Here is a 15,244-nt window from a genome sequence, read left to right on the forward strand (position 1 = left end):
TCCAGACTGTGTCTGAACAAGTCTGCTGGTGAACTTGGCCTTTTAGCACAATTGCTAGAATCCTGTTCTTTGACTTTACAGGCTGTGGGTTCCATTTCTGCTGATAAATCTAGCCAGAAGGTTTAATTATTATTTAATTAATATTTAATTATCTACATTTGATCTAATACTTTCTTATGTATCGTTCAATCTGCATAGAAAACAAAATGGAAACCAACAACAATTACTCCAAATACTCCTAACAAAATGATCTTGGGGAAAGCCACAAAATGTAGACATGTGGCAGCCCTTTCTCTATCGCATCTTGAGAACATCTTTTGGGCTACTTACATTTCATTTTCATAGCCTATAACTCTCCTATAAAGATTTTATTTATCTTACGACTATCTTTCCAGATTTATGATGCTCATGTTTCTGATTTTATGGGGCCTTTTATGACTGGCTCTTAAGTGATTACTAAACATCCCATATGAGAAGGTTCTGCATGAACTTTTCACAAAGTGGCATCAACTTGCAATTCTGCTTGCAACTTCAACTTGAAATATGATTGATTTTGTCTAAGTGAATCACCACCATTAATTATTCACCCTCTTAAGGAAAGCTCATCTCCTGCAACTTAAATTTTCATTAACTCAGTGGGCAGTGGGGAGAATTATCCATGCTGAGAAAAGGAACAGTCTGTTGCTTTTTAATATTAGTGGCTGGGTATCTCACCTCTGAACAAGAAACTCCACTTATTGCCAAGCCTTGTATTTAGAAATGTAATATGTATGCAACTCTCACATGAGGGGCTTTTTAGCTCATGACCCATAACGAAGACTTGCTATACTGCTGGGCCATGCTCGCTGGAAATAGCCTGGCAAGCACGTGCTCCGAAATTCCCAGCAAGGATGGGAGAGCAGTTGATGTCACAGCTTGACATGGTTTATTTTCTCATTTTTATTATTTCACCCTTGCTAGCAGCTGTTTCCACTGCACTTCCAAGCTGCGGAGAAGTGAAGCACCCAGAAACCATGTCAGATGGGCACAGGAAAAAAAATCCCAACGTGAATTCCTGTGGGGCTGTGGCAGGCAAAAAGCTGCCACACACTAGTGGCAGGAAAGCTCCCACAGATACTTCGGAAGATGGAGAAGGAGAATGTTTTCCTTGAGCAAGCTCTGGCTTCACTGCTCACCTTCCACCATCCGTTCCATTCCTAACAACCAACAGATTGACCAAAAAGAGTTGCCACAAAACCAGCAGATAATTCTATTCAAATGTACCACAGGGCCCTTCACTTCTAAAACAGATACGAGGCAGAATATATCCAAAAGATAGTGCCTACCTCCAACCTCTTCCCTTCTACTGACCCGTATACCCCACTACAGTGTCAACACTGAGAGCGTGAACACAAGTTCTGGTGTGGGGCTTCAACGATTCTTCATTTCCATAGAACTAAGGAAGATGACCTCTGTTCAAAAATGCCTCGATTTATGGCAATATGCAGAAGGAGCCCTTCTTCTTCCCCTTCCCAATTCTGCACACACACACACACACCCAACTTTTTTTTTTTTTAAAGATCAAGGTTGAACACTAGTTATCTCTAAGTCTTGAGTTCTCAGAGTAGAAAAAGTCTCTCAAAACCCTAATAGAACATTTTTGGTCATGTCAAGCTAACATGGAGTTTCTTGTAAAAGACCCAATCGTGCAATATACAAAACAGAAATGGACAGGGCCGTGAATCCAGACTTCAGCAATCTCCAAGTGGTTTTTTAAGGGCATTCAGAACCCACGTCATAGTTAAGGCTTATCTACAATACAGCTTTTCGGGATGATGAGGTTTGGATAGTTCAGCTCAGCAGCTGACCCTTCAGATGTATGTCTGAGCTGAGCAAAACCTGTAGATCTTTTGCAGTTCTCTAACAGGTAAGACAAACAAAGCATAGCTGCTGGGTCCATCACTCTGGTGCATCACATGCATGGATTTATTTTATCTGCAGTACGGCAAATATATCACATTTAAACTGCAGGCACTGGAAATAAATGCAGCACATTATTGATACAGCAGTGGCATTCATATTTTTACAGCATTACAGTTTTGCCATGTCACTCCTTTAAAATATCCCTCAAGCTATTTTAGTACAATGACGACGACTGACCTAACCCACCAGGCAAAATTCAACCCCTGATTAGCTTTTCAAAAGGGAAGCATGGCAGGGCGCTAGGAGGCAGGATTATTGCACTCTATTCCTGGCCCTGTTACTGACTTCTTGTGATATTAGATACTTCATTTAGAGTCAGTGTGCCTCATTCTGCCCATCTGTAAAAGGGGAATAATAATAAATAATAATAATAATGTATATATCCTGTAGCAGAATGGTTCCCAACCTTTTTTATACCACGGACTGGCAAACTCAACCAAAAACTTTTGGCAGACCAGCACTGAAACATATGCATATGAATTATGGTAATTAATGTATTTGCATATTTGCATAATTATTGTGGTAATTAATTTTAAGCAGTCACATGTTATTTTACATTGCATCTGTACACACACGTCATTGTAACAGATTTTTTTTATTATTATTCCCCTCCAAAGTATTCGCTTTCCACCTTAAAAAAAAAATACATGACACATCACTAGCTAGTTGCTAATCCTTTTTGTTAAAGAGTATGCTCCAGCCCTTTGCCTCAATTCACCAGAATTAGGGGCAGCAGTTAACAGGTCTGACAGGGCTGATAAATTCTGCACATTCATATTTTCCAACTTTGGCATTAAGGTCACTAAACATTACGAACATTTGAACCACAAGGAAATGACTGAGCAACTCTGCAAAGCAGAAGGTGGGATGAAAGGAGCCAGCCATGGCTTTGGCCTCAGGTTTGTTTTAAAAAAGGAAAGGAAAGGAGAACTTAAAACAAACCGTGTCTTGCTGAGGTGGCTGCCAGGAATGCGCTGCCTGAGCTTTGGCACTGGGGACGCCTGAGAAGTGCACCAACCAGCACGCAGCTGGGGCCTGCTGAGGGAGAGTTGTTCCATTTAAGGGCCTGGATGGTTGTTTTTTTTAATGGCAATTCAGGTGTAGCCAGGAAAAAGCCTGACACTTCTGAGAAGAGAGGCAAAGGAGGAGAGCAAGCAGGGCAGGAGAAGAGGGGTTGTGGCCAAGAGGAAGAAGGGAAGGAAAGAAAAGAAAAGTGAACTTCTCCAGGTAAGGCGCCCTGGTCATAGGGAGGAGAGAATGCACAGAGAGCGGCCAGGCTGCAGGCAGAGCACAGGGACAGAGCTGCCCTCCACGCGGCACTGACCCCAACTGCCAGCGCACTCACCCTCCATGTGGGACTGGCCCCAGTCACTGGAGCAGCTGCCCTCCATGTGGCTCCACCAGCCGGGCCACATAGCAGCTGCCAGAGCTGGAACCAAGGCCACATGACACTGCCCCAGTAGCCTCACCATAGCTCTAGCTCCAGCCACAGCACACCACGGCAGCCGCCTGCTGTGACACTCACTGTGCTGCTGCGCAGGGAAGTGGTCGAGTCGAGAATCTTTTGTGCATGCACCTCTTCCATGGAACTATGCTCCCCAACAGGCAGGGCTCAATTAGCTGCTGGGGGCGTGGCCTGGCAGTGTGCCCCGGGCCAGCAAGCGGCAGTTTACAGACCAGCAGTTGGGAACCACTGCTCTAGCAGATCTGCTGATTCTGAAGTTGGATGGAGCCTGACGGTAAATGGATCCATAACAATAAGTCTGACAACCCCTAAGTAAGTGGAGTTGGCATCTCTGGGCACATACAACCAATGTGGCCATGCCGTTCTGAGTGGTAGCCAAGCACAACTACAAGCAAGTCAACATGATGACCAAGGACAGCTGTGAACAGCCATTTCTGTGTCTTATCTATAAAGAGAAGTGGAAACGGTGAAATATTTCAGCCCCATTTGCTACCCTGATTTTACAACGACTGTATTTTCCTCTTGATACAGATAAAAAACAATTAGCTCCTCAGAATCAATGAGGCTTACTGTTTTGCTGACCAGGTTCAAACAAGACCATGTACTGCAGTGGAATTACTTTGATCTTTAAAAATTTACTCCTAAAGGTGCCCTGGATCCAGGTTCTAGAATAAAATGCTTTGCACATTAAAAGTTGTTTTTGCTTGTGAGAATTGTCTTCCAAAGCCCACCCTCAGTAATTACTTTTGCAAATTACTCTTGCAGGGTGGGAGTTACAGCTAAAAGCAGTACGGTGCAGCTGGAGTGTCGGAGGAGCTCTGGAGAGGCATTGCACTAAGATGGAGGAAATGAGGCACAAATTGCTGGGCAACAGTTGCTAAGATAGTGCAGCCCAGGTGCACACAGCCCTGCTAAGGACAGGTGCTAGGATAGTATTTGATATGCCAATACACCAGTACCCATTAGGGATGCCACCTGTCCAAGGTTTCCCAGGATCATCCCTTTTTTGAGGCCACTGTCCTGTGAAACCTATAAGGGTACTCCACACTCACTGCCCGCTGTTCAGTATTATGGCCTCAGGATCATCCTTGATCTCCCCAATTTTTTCTACCTGAGAGGTGGCATTTCTAGTCCCTCAGGATGGGCACTAGAATGGCACAGCACAAAGCACACTGCTGCGTCAGGGAGCTAGGGTATTGTAGGATAGGCCCATGCAGCATTACCTAAGGTGCCAGGATGGTATAGCACAGGTGCACAGAACTATTCTTGGATGGCAAGCATAGTTTAGGACTCATGTTGAGTAGTGGAGGGGCATCCAGGACTCTAGCAAACAAGAAGATAATGCACTGGCATGGTTGTACACAGCTGCTAGACTAGTGGGTAAGGGACAGCTTTGTCCAAGTGCGGAGACAGCAAAGAACACATCGGCACAACTTGATTTATGCGTCATATCAAGAATTACAAAAAATGGTGCCTTTGTTGCTCAAGGTCCTACTAGGAGATACATGAGAGTTAAAGCTTCTCATAGAAAACAATTTTAAAGGGAAAAGGATGGGCCTAAAACTTTGGTAGCATCCTAGTGGCCCTATTAATGAACCTGCTTGGAGAACAAAATTATCCTTCCTGTAGAACAAAGTATTAAGTAGATAATTACTCTTTCTTTCAGAATAGTCAGATTTGGTATCCCAGACGTACCCTATATGCTCCGCTTTTGCAGAGTTCTAGCCTTAAGACACGTTGCATAAATGAAACGCTGATGTGCACGACAACATTTTTAAAAGGAATCACAGCAGAGTGGCTTAAAGAAAGCAATGATTATTTAAATATCTGTACATTCCAGGCAGGGTTAAGCATGCTGGAAATTTTCTGAAACACAAAAAGAGAATGCGTGTAAAGAAACAGGAACAATCTTGGGACCAAAACTGTATTCTGATGGGACTGAGTGGCTATAAATTGCAACCAAACCTCAAATCAATACATGCCATACTATACCTCAGGCACCTTTAATATATACAGCTACAGATCATTGACAGAATGAATTCATAGAATAGAACCACTTTTTAAAAAAATCTCACCTTCTCTGCAGCTAGCAATCTCACATGGCTTGGCATATTTTTAATTTTTCAGGGTAAGACAAGCAGCTAGAGCCAAGATACTAACATACGGTACCTTGCTGGGACTGTACAAGCAGCACGGGTCCCTCCCAAAGTATCATTGATGCTGAGGTCAGACTCATCCCAGCTAAATGCTCCCCTCCGGCCTCCAGCTGCGGAGTTCTCTCATTTGGTCTCACACAGACTGAGCGTCCAGCTGTGATTCAAGATTTCAGGCTCCAGCCATGGAATGCAGCCATTGAAAAAACTCTGAACTATTTTTACCCTTGACCAGCCGCAACTATAGACGTCTAAAGATAAAGTCTTACTCCACACACACACACACACACTCTCCTAACTAGCTAAGATCTATGGTTGCCTGCAGTGCTTAATGTATGCCAGGGCTCAGTCCCAGCGCGCGCGCGCGCACACACACACACACACACACACACACACACACACACACACACACTCTCTCTCTCTCTCTCTCTCTCTCTCTCCCCCCAACCCCCCCCCCCCCCCCAACTAGCTAAGATCTATGGTTGCCTGCAGTGCTTAATGTATGCCAGGGCTCAGTCCCAGCACCTCTAGGTTTGGTGGTTTATAGCCCAGCCCCTCTGGGCTTGCTGCGTCAGTATGAATGTAAAAATATTGTTTGAGCACCTCTTTCTCTTCAAATTAAGCCCTGGTTACCTGGCATTTACTTTACCTTTAACCTGCACGGTTGCTATTAACAGGAAAAAGCTGTTCAGAATCTGATATTATTGACAGCCCTCAAAAGTCAAAATGAGAAACTCCTCAGCAATACTTTACTTCAGGAGGTCAGATTAACTTAGGCAAGGCCTGTCCATATAGTCTGTTCCTGTACAGCTCCAAACATACTCTCTGTATTTAATAGATATGTAACAACAACTTAGGGTGGAGTTCAGATAAAATCATTACACTTCTTGGCTCTGTTTTTACAAGAAAATCCAACCATAAGTCTCACACAAATCCTACCAAACTGACATGGGAATCTCAGCTTTCCTTCACCTTTTATCAAGGACATGGCTAAGCATATTGAATGGTCCCAAATTCATGATCAGTAGCCAATGAGACTATGTTACAAGAGCTAAATCAGAAAGATTACACTGGCTATTGTGTTGACGTTCTCAGGAACAAACATTAACAGCTGGCACACACTGGGTGGTTCTTTTTCCACAGCCATACATTTAAGAAAGAGAAAATAAAATCTTTCTGGAGGCAGAAGGAAATACAGAACAAAACAAAAAGAAAAAAATAACTTACTACCTAATATACTATAAGCAAACATATGCAGGTGTACTTGAGTAGAAGACAGTGTGACGGAGAAGACACTCCCCGCACTGGCGCCCGCGCCCTTAACGAGGCGCCGGGCGGCACGGTCGAAGGGGGCGCGGGTTTAAGCGCTCAGCGGGACGGGACGCCGCCGAGCCGGGAGGCAGGGGCCGGGCAGTGCACGGCGGCAGGCGCGCCGTCCGCGGCAGACGCTAGGACCTGGGAGGAGGAGGCCGGGGGGCAAAGGGCGAACCGGCACGTCTCGGACGTGCCGGCGCATAAAGGGGGCGGGCGGCAAGGGAAGGGGACTGGCGGCATTCCCTCTGCACCCGCAGGTAACGCCGGGGGTGACGTTGGCGGACCGGGGAAGGAGCGCCGGACCCCCACAGCCCAGACCGACCACGGGGCGACACCCCGAGAACCGGAGGACGGAGGCAGTTGGCGGTCGACCCCGCCTTCCTAGCCCAAGGAGCACAGGCGGATGAGCCCGCCAGAGGACCCGAGCCCGGCAACGGCGTGTGAGTGGGGCCACGGGCAGCGAGCCCTCCACACCCCTGGCTGAGGGCAAGCCAGGGCGCGGCAGCGCCAGCCCGAGGGCAGAGACAGCGGGGCAGAGACAAAAAGGGAGATAGAGGCACGTACGCGCGGAGTTGCGGGGTGCCCCCACACCCCCACCCGTTGGACCTTGCCACAGACAGATACAAATGAACAGTTGCATAACTGGACACACTTAATGGGCCAGATTCACCACTGGGAACTTAACTCAGAGCCTTGGTTTGCTCACATCCTTTTAGACCGTGTCAAAGATCTGTAGACATTTGTGAGGAATACACAAAATTTATACAGTGAGATCCAAAATTGTAGGACAACTATCAACAAAGAGATATTACTATTACTATTAGTATTATGGAAGCTCCTGGAAGCCTTAGTAACAAGACCAGGCTTACATAGTACTATGCACACAGATAACAAGAAGGCAACCCTTCCCCCAAAGAGTTTCCATTTTTAGGATGAAAGACAGCAGGTGCAAACAGAAAGGGGAAGGCACAAGTTACTGAGGAAGCAATTATGATTAGCACTAATAAGCAGCTGTCACAAGCTACCAGGTTCTGGGACAATTTTAGGTGCCACAACCTTGTCGGTGTCCCTTCAACAATTGGCTGCAATGTAACCTATGATGCCCTCTCATAATGACATAAAATGCAATCCTGCAATACAATAATGCAGTCCTGACCCAACATATTGAAGGCCTTACAGTGTGAACTTTGAAAGAAACCACTTGCAAAAAGGCAAAAGAATAACCCAATTGTCTCATAGGAACACCTCTTTTGGCTTTTCAGCAGAGTCTCTCCCCGGCACCAGATGCAATGTTTCTGAAGCACAGAAGGATGTGGCCCCTAAGTCAGTCTAGTGCTGGAATTCTATCCCCTGCTGGCTGTGTGCATTCAGAATATCTGCTAAGAACCACAGGGTGGGTGTGGGGGAAAGGCGAGCATGCTATGCCTTGGGAGGATGGGCCTGTTGCAGTTAGATTCTCTCCATGACAGCATGAAACATACCCTCAGTGGGCCTATTATCCAACACCACTGACATAGCACTTTGGAAAGGGCACGATAAAAATAAAGGGATGATGTGAGGATGTAATGTTTTGAAATTTGTGCCACTTTAACCTAGTGCTATGGGCAATAAAGTGGAAGAAATGCTGTTTCTGTAAATGTGACTCTCCATGAGGGAGCATTGTTAGTAAGCACATTCCTGCTACTTCTACAATGAGTCGACTCTCCAGCAGATCTTTCTAAATTGCAATGAGCCACGAGAAACTCGGTGAGCTGCAGCAATCCAGAGGAGACTAAGACTAGTTTAAAAAACCGCAACTAGAATTACAGCAACTGCCACCTCTGTATACCAAGAATTAGAAAGAAAAGGCTCCTGAGCATTCAAGCAATAATCACCTGCTGGTTCTGTTGATGGCACCAACAATCTCTCAAATTACTCACTTTCCACAATTAAGAGAAAAGTTAAGAGAAGCACTGGAAAAAAAATCTTATTGGTGCTCTGCAGCAACTTTGGAGTCTCAGTCATGTTCTACTAAATAGACTGTAGCAAAATTCAGGTAACAGGCTTGTTTAATTTGATCATAATGGGCCTGATGCAAATTCTGCAGAAAGTAAATAGACTGTGAATCACACCCCTGCAGTCTATTTCCTCATTGCCTTACTCCAGTTCTTCTTCTCTCTCCCCTTCCCAGCTTTAAATCTTTATGGAGTATAACTTGAGTAGGGCGGTAGTGAATTAGTCCCTGGATGTTTAGGGATAGCTACGATGTATATATACACTTCCCTTGAACACCAGAGAAGGAGACCTGTCCTCTAAGACATGCAGAGATATTCCACGAGGAGTAACGGTAGTTCGAACTAGGAAGCCTAGTTCGAACTACCTAGTTCGTGCCGCGTGTAGCCGCGCGGCACGGGGTTCGAACGAGCGGGGATTTAAAAATGGCGGCGCCCCGCTTATGCAAATGAAATTCAAATCCTGGGCTTCATTTGCAATTGCGGTATGCCTACATTACCCCGCTAGTTCGAACTAGCGGGGTAGTGTAGACATACCCTTATTGAGTCATAAATCTCCTCTACTCCTACATTAACATACAAATTTCCAGTCAGATCCCTCAGTAGATAAACTGGTAGCCACAGGAGAACTGTATATTATATCTACAGACTGATGTAGATGTTCAGTGTCTTACCTTTGCTAAATGGAACTGCAACGTACATAGCACCATTCAACAAGATAATCACTCTCGCTTCCCCAGCCTTTTAATTACATTTTGAGCAATGTAGAAATGTAAAGCCACCTGGCTCATGTGAAAGAGCACTGGTGTGCCTGCCTTATTACAACATTTACTTTTAAGACCAGTCCTTTGGACAAGACATTTTTCAATCCCACTCCCACGCTCCAGTTCCTACAGAGAAGAGACAGAGAAATAGTTTTGCATTTAAGAATCAGTCACCAGTTAGACATATACCAACAAAATATGGCAGCATATACCTGAAAGCTCTTGCATGTTTCTGTACATTTGCCCACTGTCTCCTTATCTGTCAAACTCCAGCTGTCTGCAACACAATGGATTAGGAAAGATGTTTCCAAAGCAGGTAAAGGACTTCTGTGTCTAAATCCTATTGACATAGGCACTTTTGAAAATCCCACTATGAGTGGTTGATTAAATAAATACCCACTTAAATTGTCCAGTCTGGATGCACTCTGATCTCCTTTGGAAACGGCATTTACAAGGTTTCACTAAATGGGAGCTGTAATCTGCACAGAGGACCCAAAATTCAGCAAGATGCTTAAGCATGTTCCTAACTTAACATGGAACTACTCACATGTGTAAATGGCCAGAGAAGGAAGCCTGTCTACTCATGTGTTTCATAGCTGGTGAATGCTATGCTGCATTTTCCCTAACAATAGCCCAAGGAGTACACAGGGAGATGAAGGAAGATATTTCATGCTACCATGACTGACTGCTATTGGAGAGTCTTCTCTAAAATCACGGATAGAGCATCTCCTCTGCTGGCAGGAAGGAGTTACACATAAGCAGTACCAGGGATTATTTGGGGACCTATGTTTCTGGGGCACCACACATCCTCAGTAACTCACTGAATGAGTTCTATATCCAGGTCACAAACATAATCAAGCCACAATGGTGTCAGAACAACTCTTAGCCCAACAATGAATTGATTTTCCCTCCCACTTCAGTCCTCTTTATAAACACTTCTCCACCTAGAACAGGGTGGGCAACTTCCAGCTCACAGGCCAGATCCAGACTGCCGGGGTTAGCTATTGGTGGGCCTCCACCACTTTATTTACCTGCACGGCTGTAGGAATCAATGATCGCAGCTCCCATTGGCCGCAGATCGCTGGTCCTGACCAATGGGAGCTTCGGGAAATGGTATCCTGATCCTCACCATTTCCTGATGCTCCCATTGGCCAGGAACAGTGAGCAGCAGCCAACAGGAGCTGCAATTGCGTGAACCTGCGACTGTGCAGGTAAATATAATGGCTGTGGCCCACCAAGGGCTAACCCTAGTGAACCACTGCCATTGCCCACCCCAGCATGATTTTCCGCAAATGCTTTTAACAGAAAAGTTTTTCCGTTAAAAGCATTTGCGGAAAAGAGCGTCTAGATTGGCACGGACACTTTTGAGCAAAAGCACTTTTTGCGGAAAAGCGTCCGTGCCAGTCTAGACATGGTTTTGCGCAAGATAGCCCTAATCGCCATTTTCGCCATCGAGGCCTTTTTGCACAAAACAGTACTGAGCTGTCTACACTGGCCCTCTTGCACAAATACATTTGCACAAGAGGGCTTTTCCCTGAACGGGAGCAGCATAGTATTTGCAGAAGAACACTGACAATCTTACATCAGATCGTCAGTGTCCTTGCGCAAATTCAAGCAGCCAGTGTAGACAGCTGGCAAGTTTTTCTGCAAAAGCAGCTGCTTTTGCAGAAAAACTTGCCAGTCTAGACACAGCCATATTGTTTTAACACCAATAATTTGCATGAATGCTGCCACAGATTCAAGGAACCAGATCAGCAACAGATGTAAATCAGCATCGCTCCAATCACTTCAATCAGTTACACCAATTTACACCTGCTGAGGACCTGGTTCATATATTTTTAAGGACAAAGGGTACATTACGATCCTCTAGTCTGACAGCTTGTATAGCTACATCCAAAGAACCTCACCTTGTAATTCCCGCATGTACATGCATTACTGAAAACTTTCTCCCCTCCGTCTGTCACTTTTAAAGCCTCCCTGTCAAGGTTTTACTTTAACCTTTTACAACAGTCAGATCCCGTACATTACATAAACTCAATGCATTGGAAAATTGTAAAGTCACAATCACTCTGGTTAACATTATATATTTGACAGCTTCATTTTCATTACATTTTTTGGCAACACAGAAAGCTTTTCACTCCCCATTTAACAGCTATTTTTGTAGAGGCCACCATTGTTATTAATATTACAGCATCAGTGGTTCCGGCTGCATTTTAATCAGAACTGGTCTCTTGACACTCATGTAAGAAAATAGGAGAATCACCTGTGAAACACCAGTTTGCTAGCACATTTCATATGTTGGAGGAATAAGGAGATCAATAAGATATCCCATAAATGCAGCATAAGCCTGTGACTTCCTATCGTTAGAGAGCAAGGTGAATGAAGTAATATGGACCAACATCTGTTGGTGAGGGAGAGACAAGTTACTGAGCTACACAGAGCTCTATTTCATGTCTGGGAAAGGTACTGAGAGTGTCCCAGCTAAATACAGCATCAAACAGATAGAATATACCTCACTGACCTTGTCTGGCTAACATTCTGTGATCGACACAGCTACAATACGACTGCATACTACCTACGGCTGTCATTTGGTTCAGAGCTTCCGTCTCTAGAGAAGTGGGTATGACAGGGCTGGGCAAAATAGGGCCCTTGGGCTGGACCCAGCCCGCTAAGCTAATGGATCCAGCCTGTGGATACAGCGGGGAGCCTCAGGCAGGCTTCCTGCCTGCTCCACCCCCTCATGCTGCTCAGAAAAAATGCTGTGGAGCCCTGTTTGTCTTTGAAAAGTTGCAAGCCCAGGGGACGGGAGAGAGGCTTTGAGCACTGCCCCTGTCCCCAGCACAAGCTACCTGTCTGAAGAACAGCATCCCCCACCCATACACATTCCCCTCAGGCAAACAGCTATTCCCAGGCGCACATGGGGAAGGTGCTTGGCTATGGCTGGGAGTCACCCAGGTAAGTCTCTGGGCCAGAGCCTGCCTCTGTAGGCAGTACCTCCTTCCCCATAACCCTCTGCCCCCTCCACTCCTGCTCCCCTACCCCACATAACCTAAACCTTATGTCCCTCCTCCTGCACACATATCCCCTGCGCCGCAGTCCCCTGCCCCAGGCCCTTCTGCCCAAAGTCACAGTCCAACTCCCTGCACCCCCTCTTCTACTCTGGGTGTTTTGCCCCTCACGTTTGAAAGGGCAACTGAATGCTAAAAGTATTATACTGAGGGTTACCCTTAGGTAAAGTTCATTCCCGCTGTGCGGGGAAAGACAAGGAGTTGGTGAAAAGTTCCATGCTGTCGGTTGCTAAGATGCAGATCTGTTTATTTCTGCCCCTATTTCTTGTCAAAGAATGGCCACTTAATAGGTGATTGCCCATCAACTGTATGATGCCTGAATAGCTGCATCAGTTTGTCTTTTGTCTATGAGAAACTACTTTACCCAAACTTGTCTGATAAACGCATTTCAGTCTTAATTTCAGCTTATGTGTATAATATTGCTACACACCTTTCATCATGGTATTACTGACCAGTGAGTTGTTAGTTTTCAAATTAAACCTTGCAAGGCCTATTTTTCATAAAAATTATAATACAGTGTAGGATATTAATACAGGGGTGTGCTCAGTTACACAGTGGGTAAACCGAAAGGTAGAATATAGAGAAATCTCTAATTTACACAACATACCCTTTTGCATGAGTGGCTACCCATTGCAGAGTCGTTCCTAAATTGAATCTTGAAATTGTGTTGCAGTCTTTTGCTATAGAAATTATTGGCAACTGCTACTCAGCTTTTGTTAACCTACAGCCAATCCTCCTGTGAATTAGTACCTAAAGTGGAAACACTAAGGCTATGTCTAGACTGGCATGATTTTCTGCAAATACTTTTAACGGAAAAGTTTTTCCATTAAAAGCATTTGCGGAAAAGAGCATCTACATTGGCCCGGGCGCTTTTGCACAAGAGCACTTTTTGCAGAAAAGCATCCGTGCCAATCTAGACGCGGTTTTGCGCAAGAAAGCCCCAATCGCCATTTTCGCCATCGGGGCTTTTTTGTGCAAAACCGTTTTCAGTTGTCTACACTGGCCCTCTTGCGCAAAAGCATTTGTGCAAGAGGGCTTTTTTCCCCGAACGGGAGAGTCATTGTATTTGCGCAAGAACACTGACAATTATACATTAGATCTTGCACAATTCAAGTGTTCTTACACAATTCAAGTGGCCAGTGTAGACAGTGTAGCAGCTGCTTTTGTGGAAAAACTTGCCAGTCTAGATACAGCCAAACTGTTGTGTTGGGAGGCCTAAATTTGAGCTTTTGCTCTTTAGGTCAGTGGAATGCTGATGCTTCCAGTCTTCTGATGTGTCTTAAATAATGGTTTGTGACCGGCATCTCCTATCTGGCTTCAAACATGGGGGCTGTGTCTAGACTGCATCCCTTTTCCGTAAAGTGAGGGATAAGGGATAAGAGATCTTTCGGAAAAGGCTTTATTTTCCGAAAGATCTGCATCTAGACTGGCGCTTTTTTCCGGCAAAGCTCCGAGCCGGAAAAAAGCGGCAGCCATTTTTATGCTAATGAAGCGGGGGGGATTTAAATCCCCGCTTCATTTGCAAATGCGATGTGTCTAATTTGCATCTCTTTTACGGAAAAGGTATGCAGTCTAAACACAGCCGGGCAGTATGTGACAAGGTATTAAGTAACCAAAGAAGAAAAGTGTCCAAAGAAAGATGTAGGAAAGTTACCCAGCACAGTGGGAGACATTCTCTCTCTGTCTTAGCCAAAAATAACTCAGCTTTGTATTTGAAGACAATCACATTTTTTTCTAACTTGCCTCAATTTGCTCCATAGCCTCTTTTCTCATGCCACTCCTATAGTTCAATATAGTAGCTGAACAGTAACAGTATTCTTACTGCTTTAGTTCTAGTAAGTGTTCTGGCACTTGCAGTGTTGTGAAATCTCAACAGCATGTGTTTTTGTTGGGGTTATTGATTTTCACAGGTCTCTCCCAATATAATATTGCACCTGCCAGTACTGTCTGTTTCTCCTGTCATGTATGTCAGCAATGCACTCTGCTGACTCCCATAACCACAGTAGCTTCACCACTGCTTCTTTTGCTGGCAATTATTCATTGAATAGTCGTGCCTAGTGCACAAATTTCTCTTTAACAGTGATGAGTTCCATATAGATTCCATGGTACTTGCAGTTTCTAGGATGTGGGAGATGCATACTTTCAGATGCCAGGTCACCCCTTAAATGCCTTTCAAAGCATCCTTTACATCACACCAGTCTATCACAATACACATAGTGCATTATCTCAGACAGTATTGATGAGAAAAGCAGTCCTATAAACAAGGCAGAAACTAGAGAGAATACACTCACCTTCAATATTTTCTAGGAAAACCTGGTGGGGAGGGGAAAGAGAAAAAAAAAACATTATTCAAAATCTGAAGTTAACACACCAGAAAGAAATCAGAAATCACACGCATGCCAGCTAAGACAAGTAAGTGAAGGCAAACTCCACAGATGCAAAAGAAATACCATTTCAAGCTTATTTAACCCACCCAGGCCTAGATACCTCCAATGAGCACTTGCGTTTTAACTTTATTTATGAGGTC

The 15,244-nt window shown here is 44.8% G+C and overlaps 1 protein-coding gene across 4 annotated transcripts in view; it reads right to left on the minus strand.

Annotated features, from left to right (window-relative positions):
* Positions 1 to 15,244, minus strand: part of TSPAN4 (tetraspanin 4) — a 708,227-nt gene that overhangs the window by 376,390 nt on the left and 316,593 nt on the right. For 2 of the 4 annotated variants that reach the window (XM_075928231.2, XM_075928234.2), the window contains one exon: positions 15,009 to 15,030. The exons of the other annotated variants lie outside the window; for them this stretch is intronic. In XM_075928231.2, coding sequence (XP_075784346.1) covers positions 15,009 to 15,030 — 22 coding nt within the window. The remainder of the gene's footprint in view (positions 1 to 15,008; positions 15,031 to 15,244) is intronic. 4 annotated transcript variants of the gene reach the window in all.

Source organism: Pelodiscus sinensis, chromosome 5, assembly GCF_052426305.1.
Source record: "Pelodiscus sinensis isolate ZL-2025 chromosome 5, ASM5242630v1, whole genome shotgun sequence".
Lineage (NCBI taxonomy): Eukaryota > Metazoa > Chordata > Testudines > Trionychidae > Pelodiscus > Pelodiscus sinensis.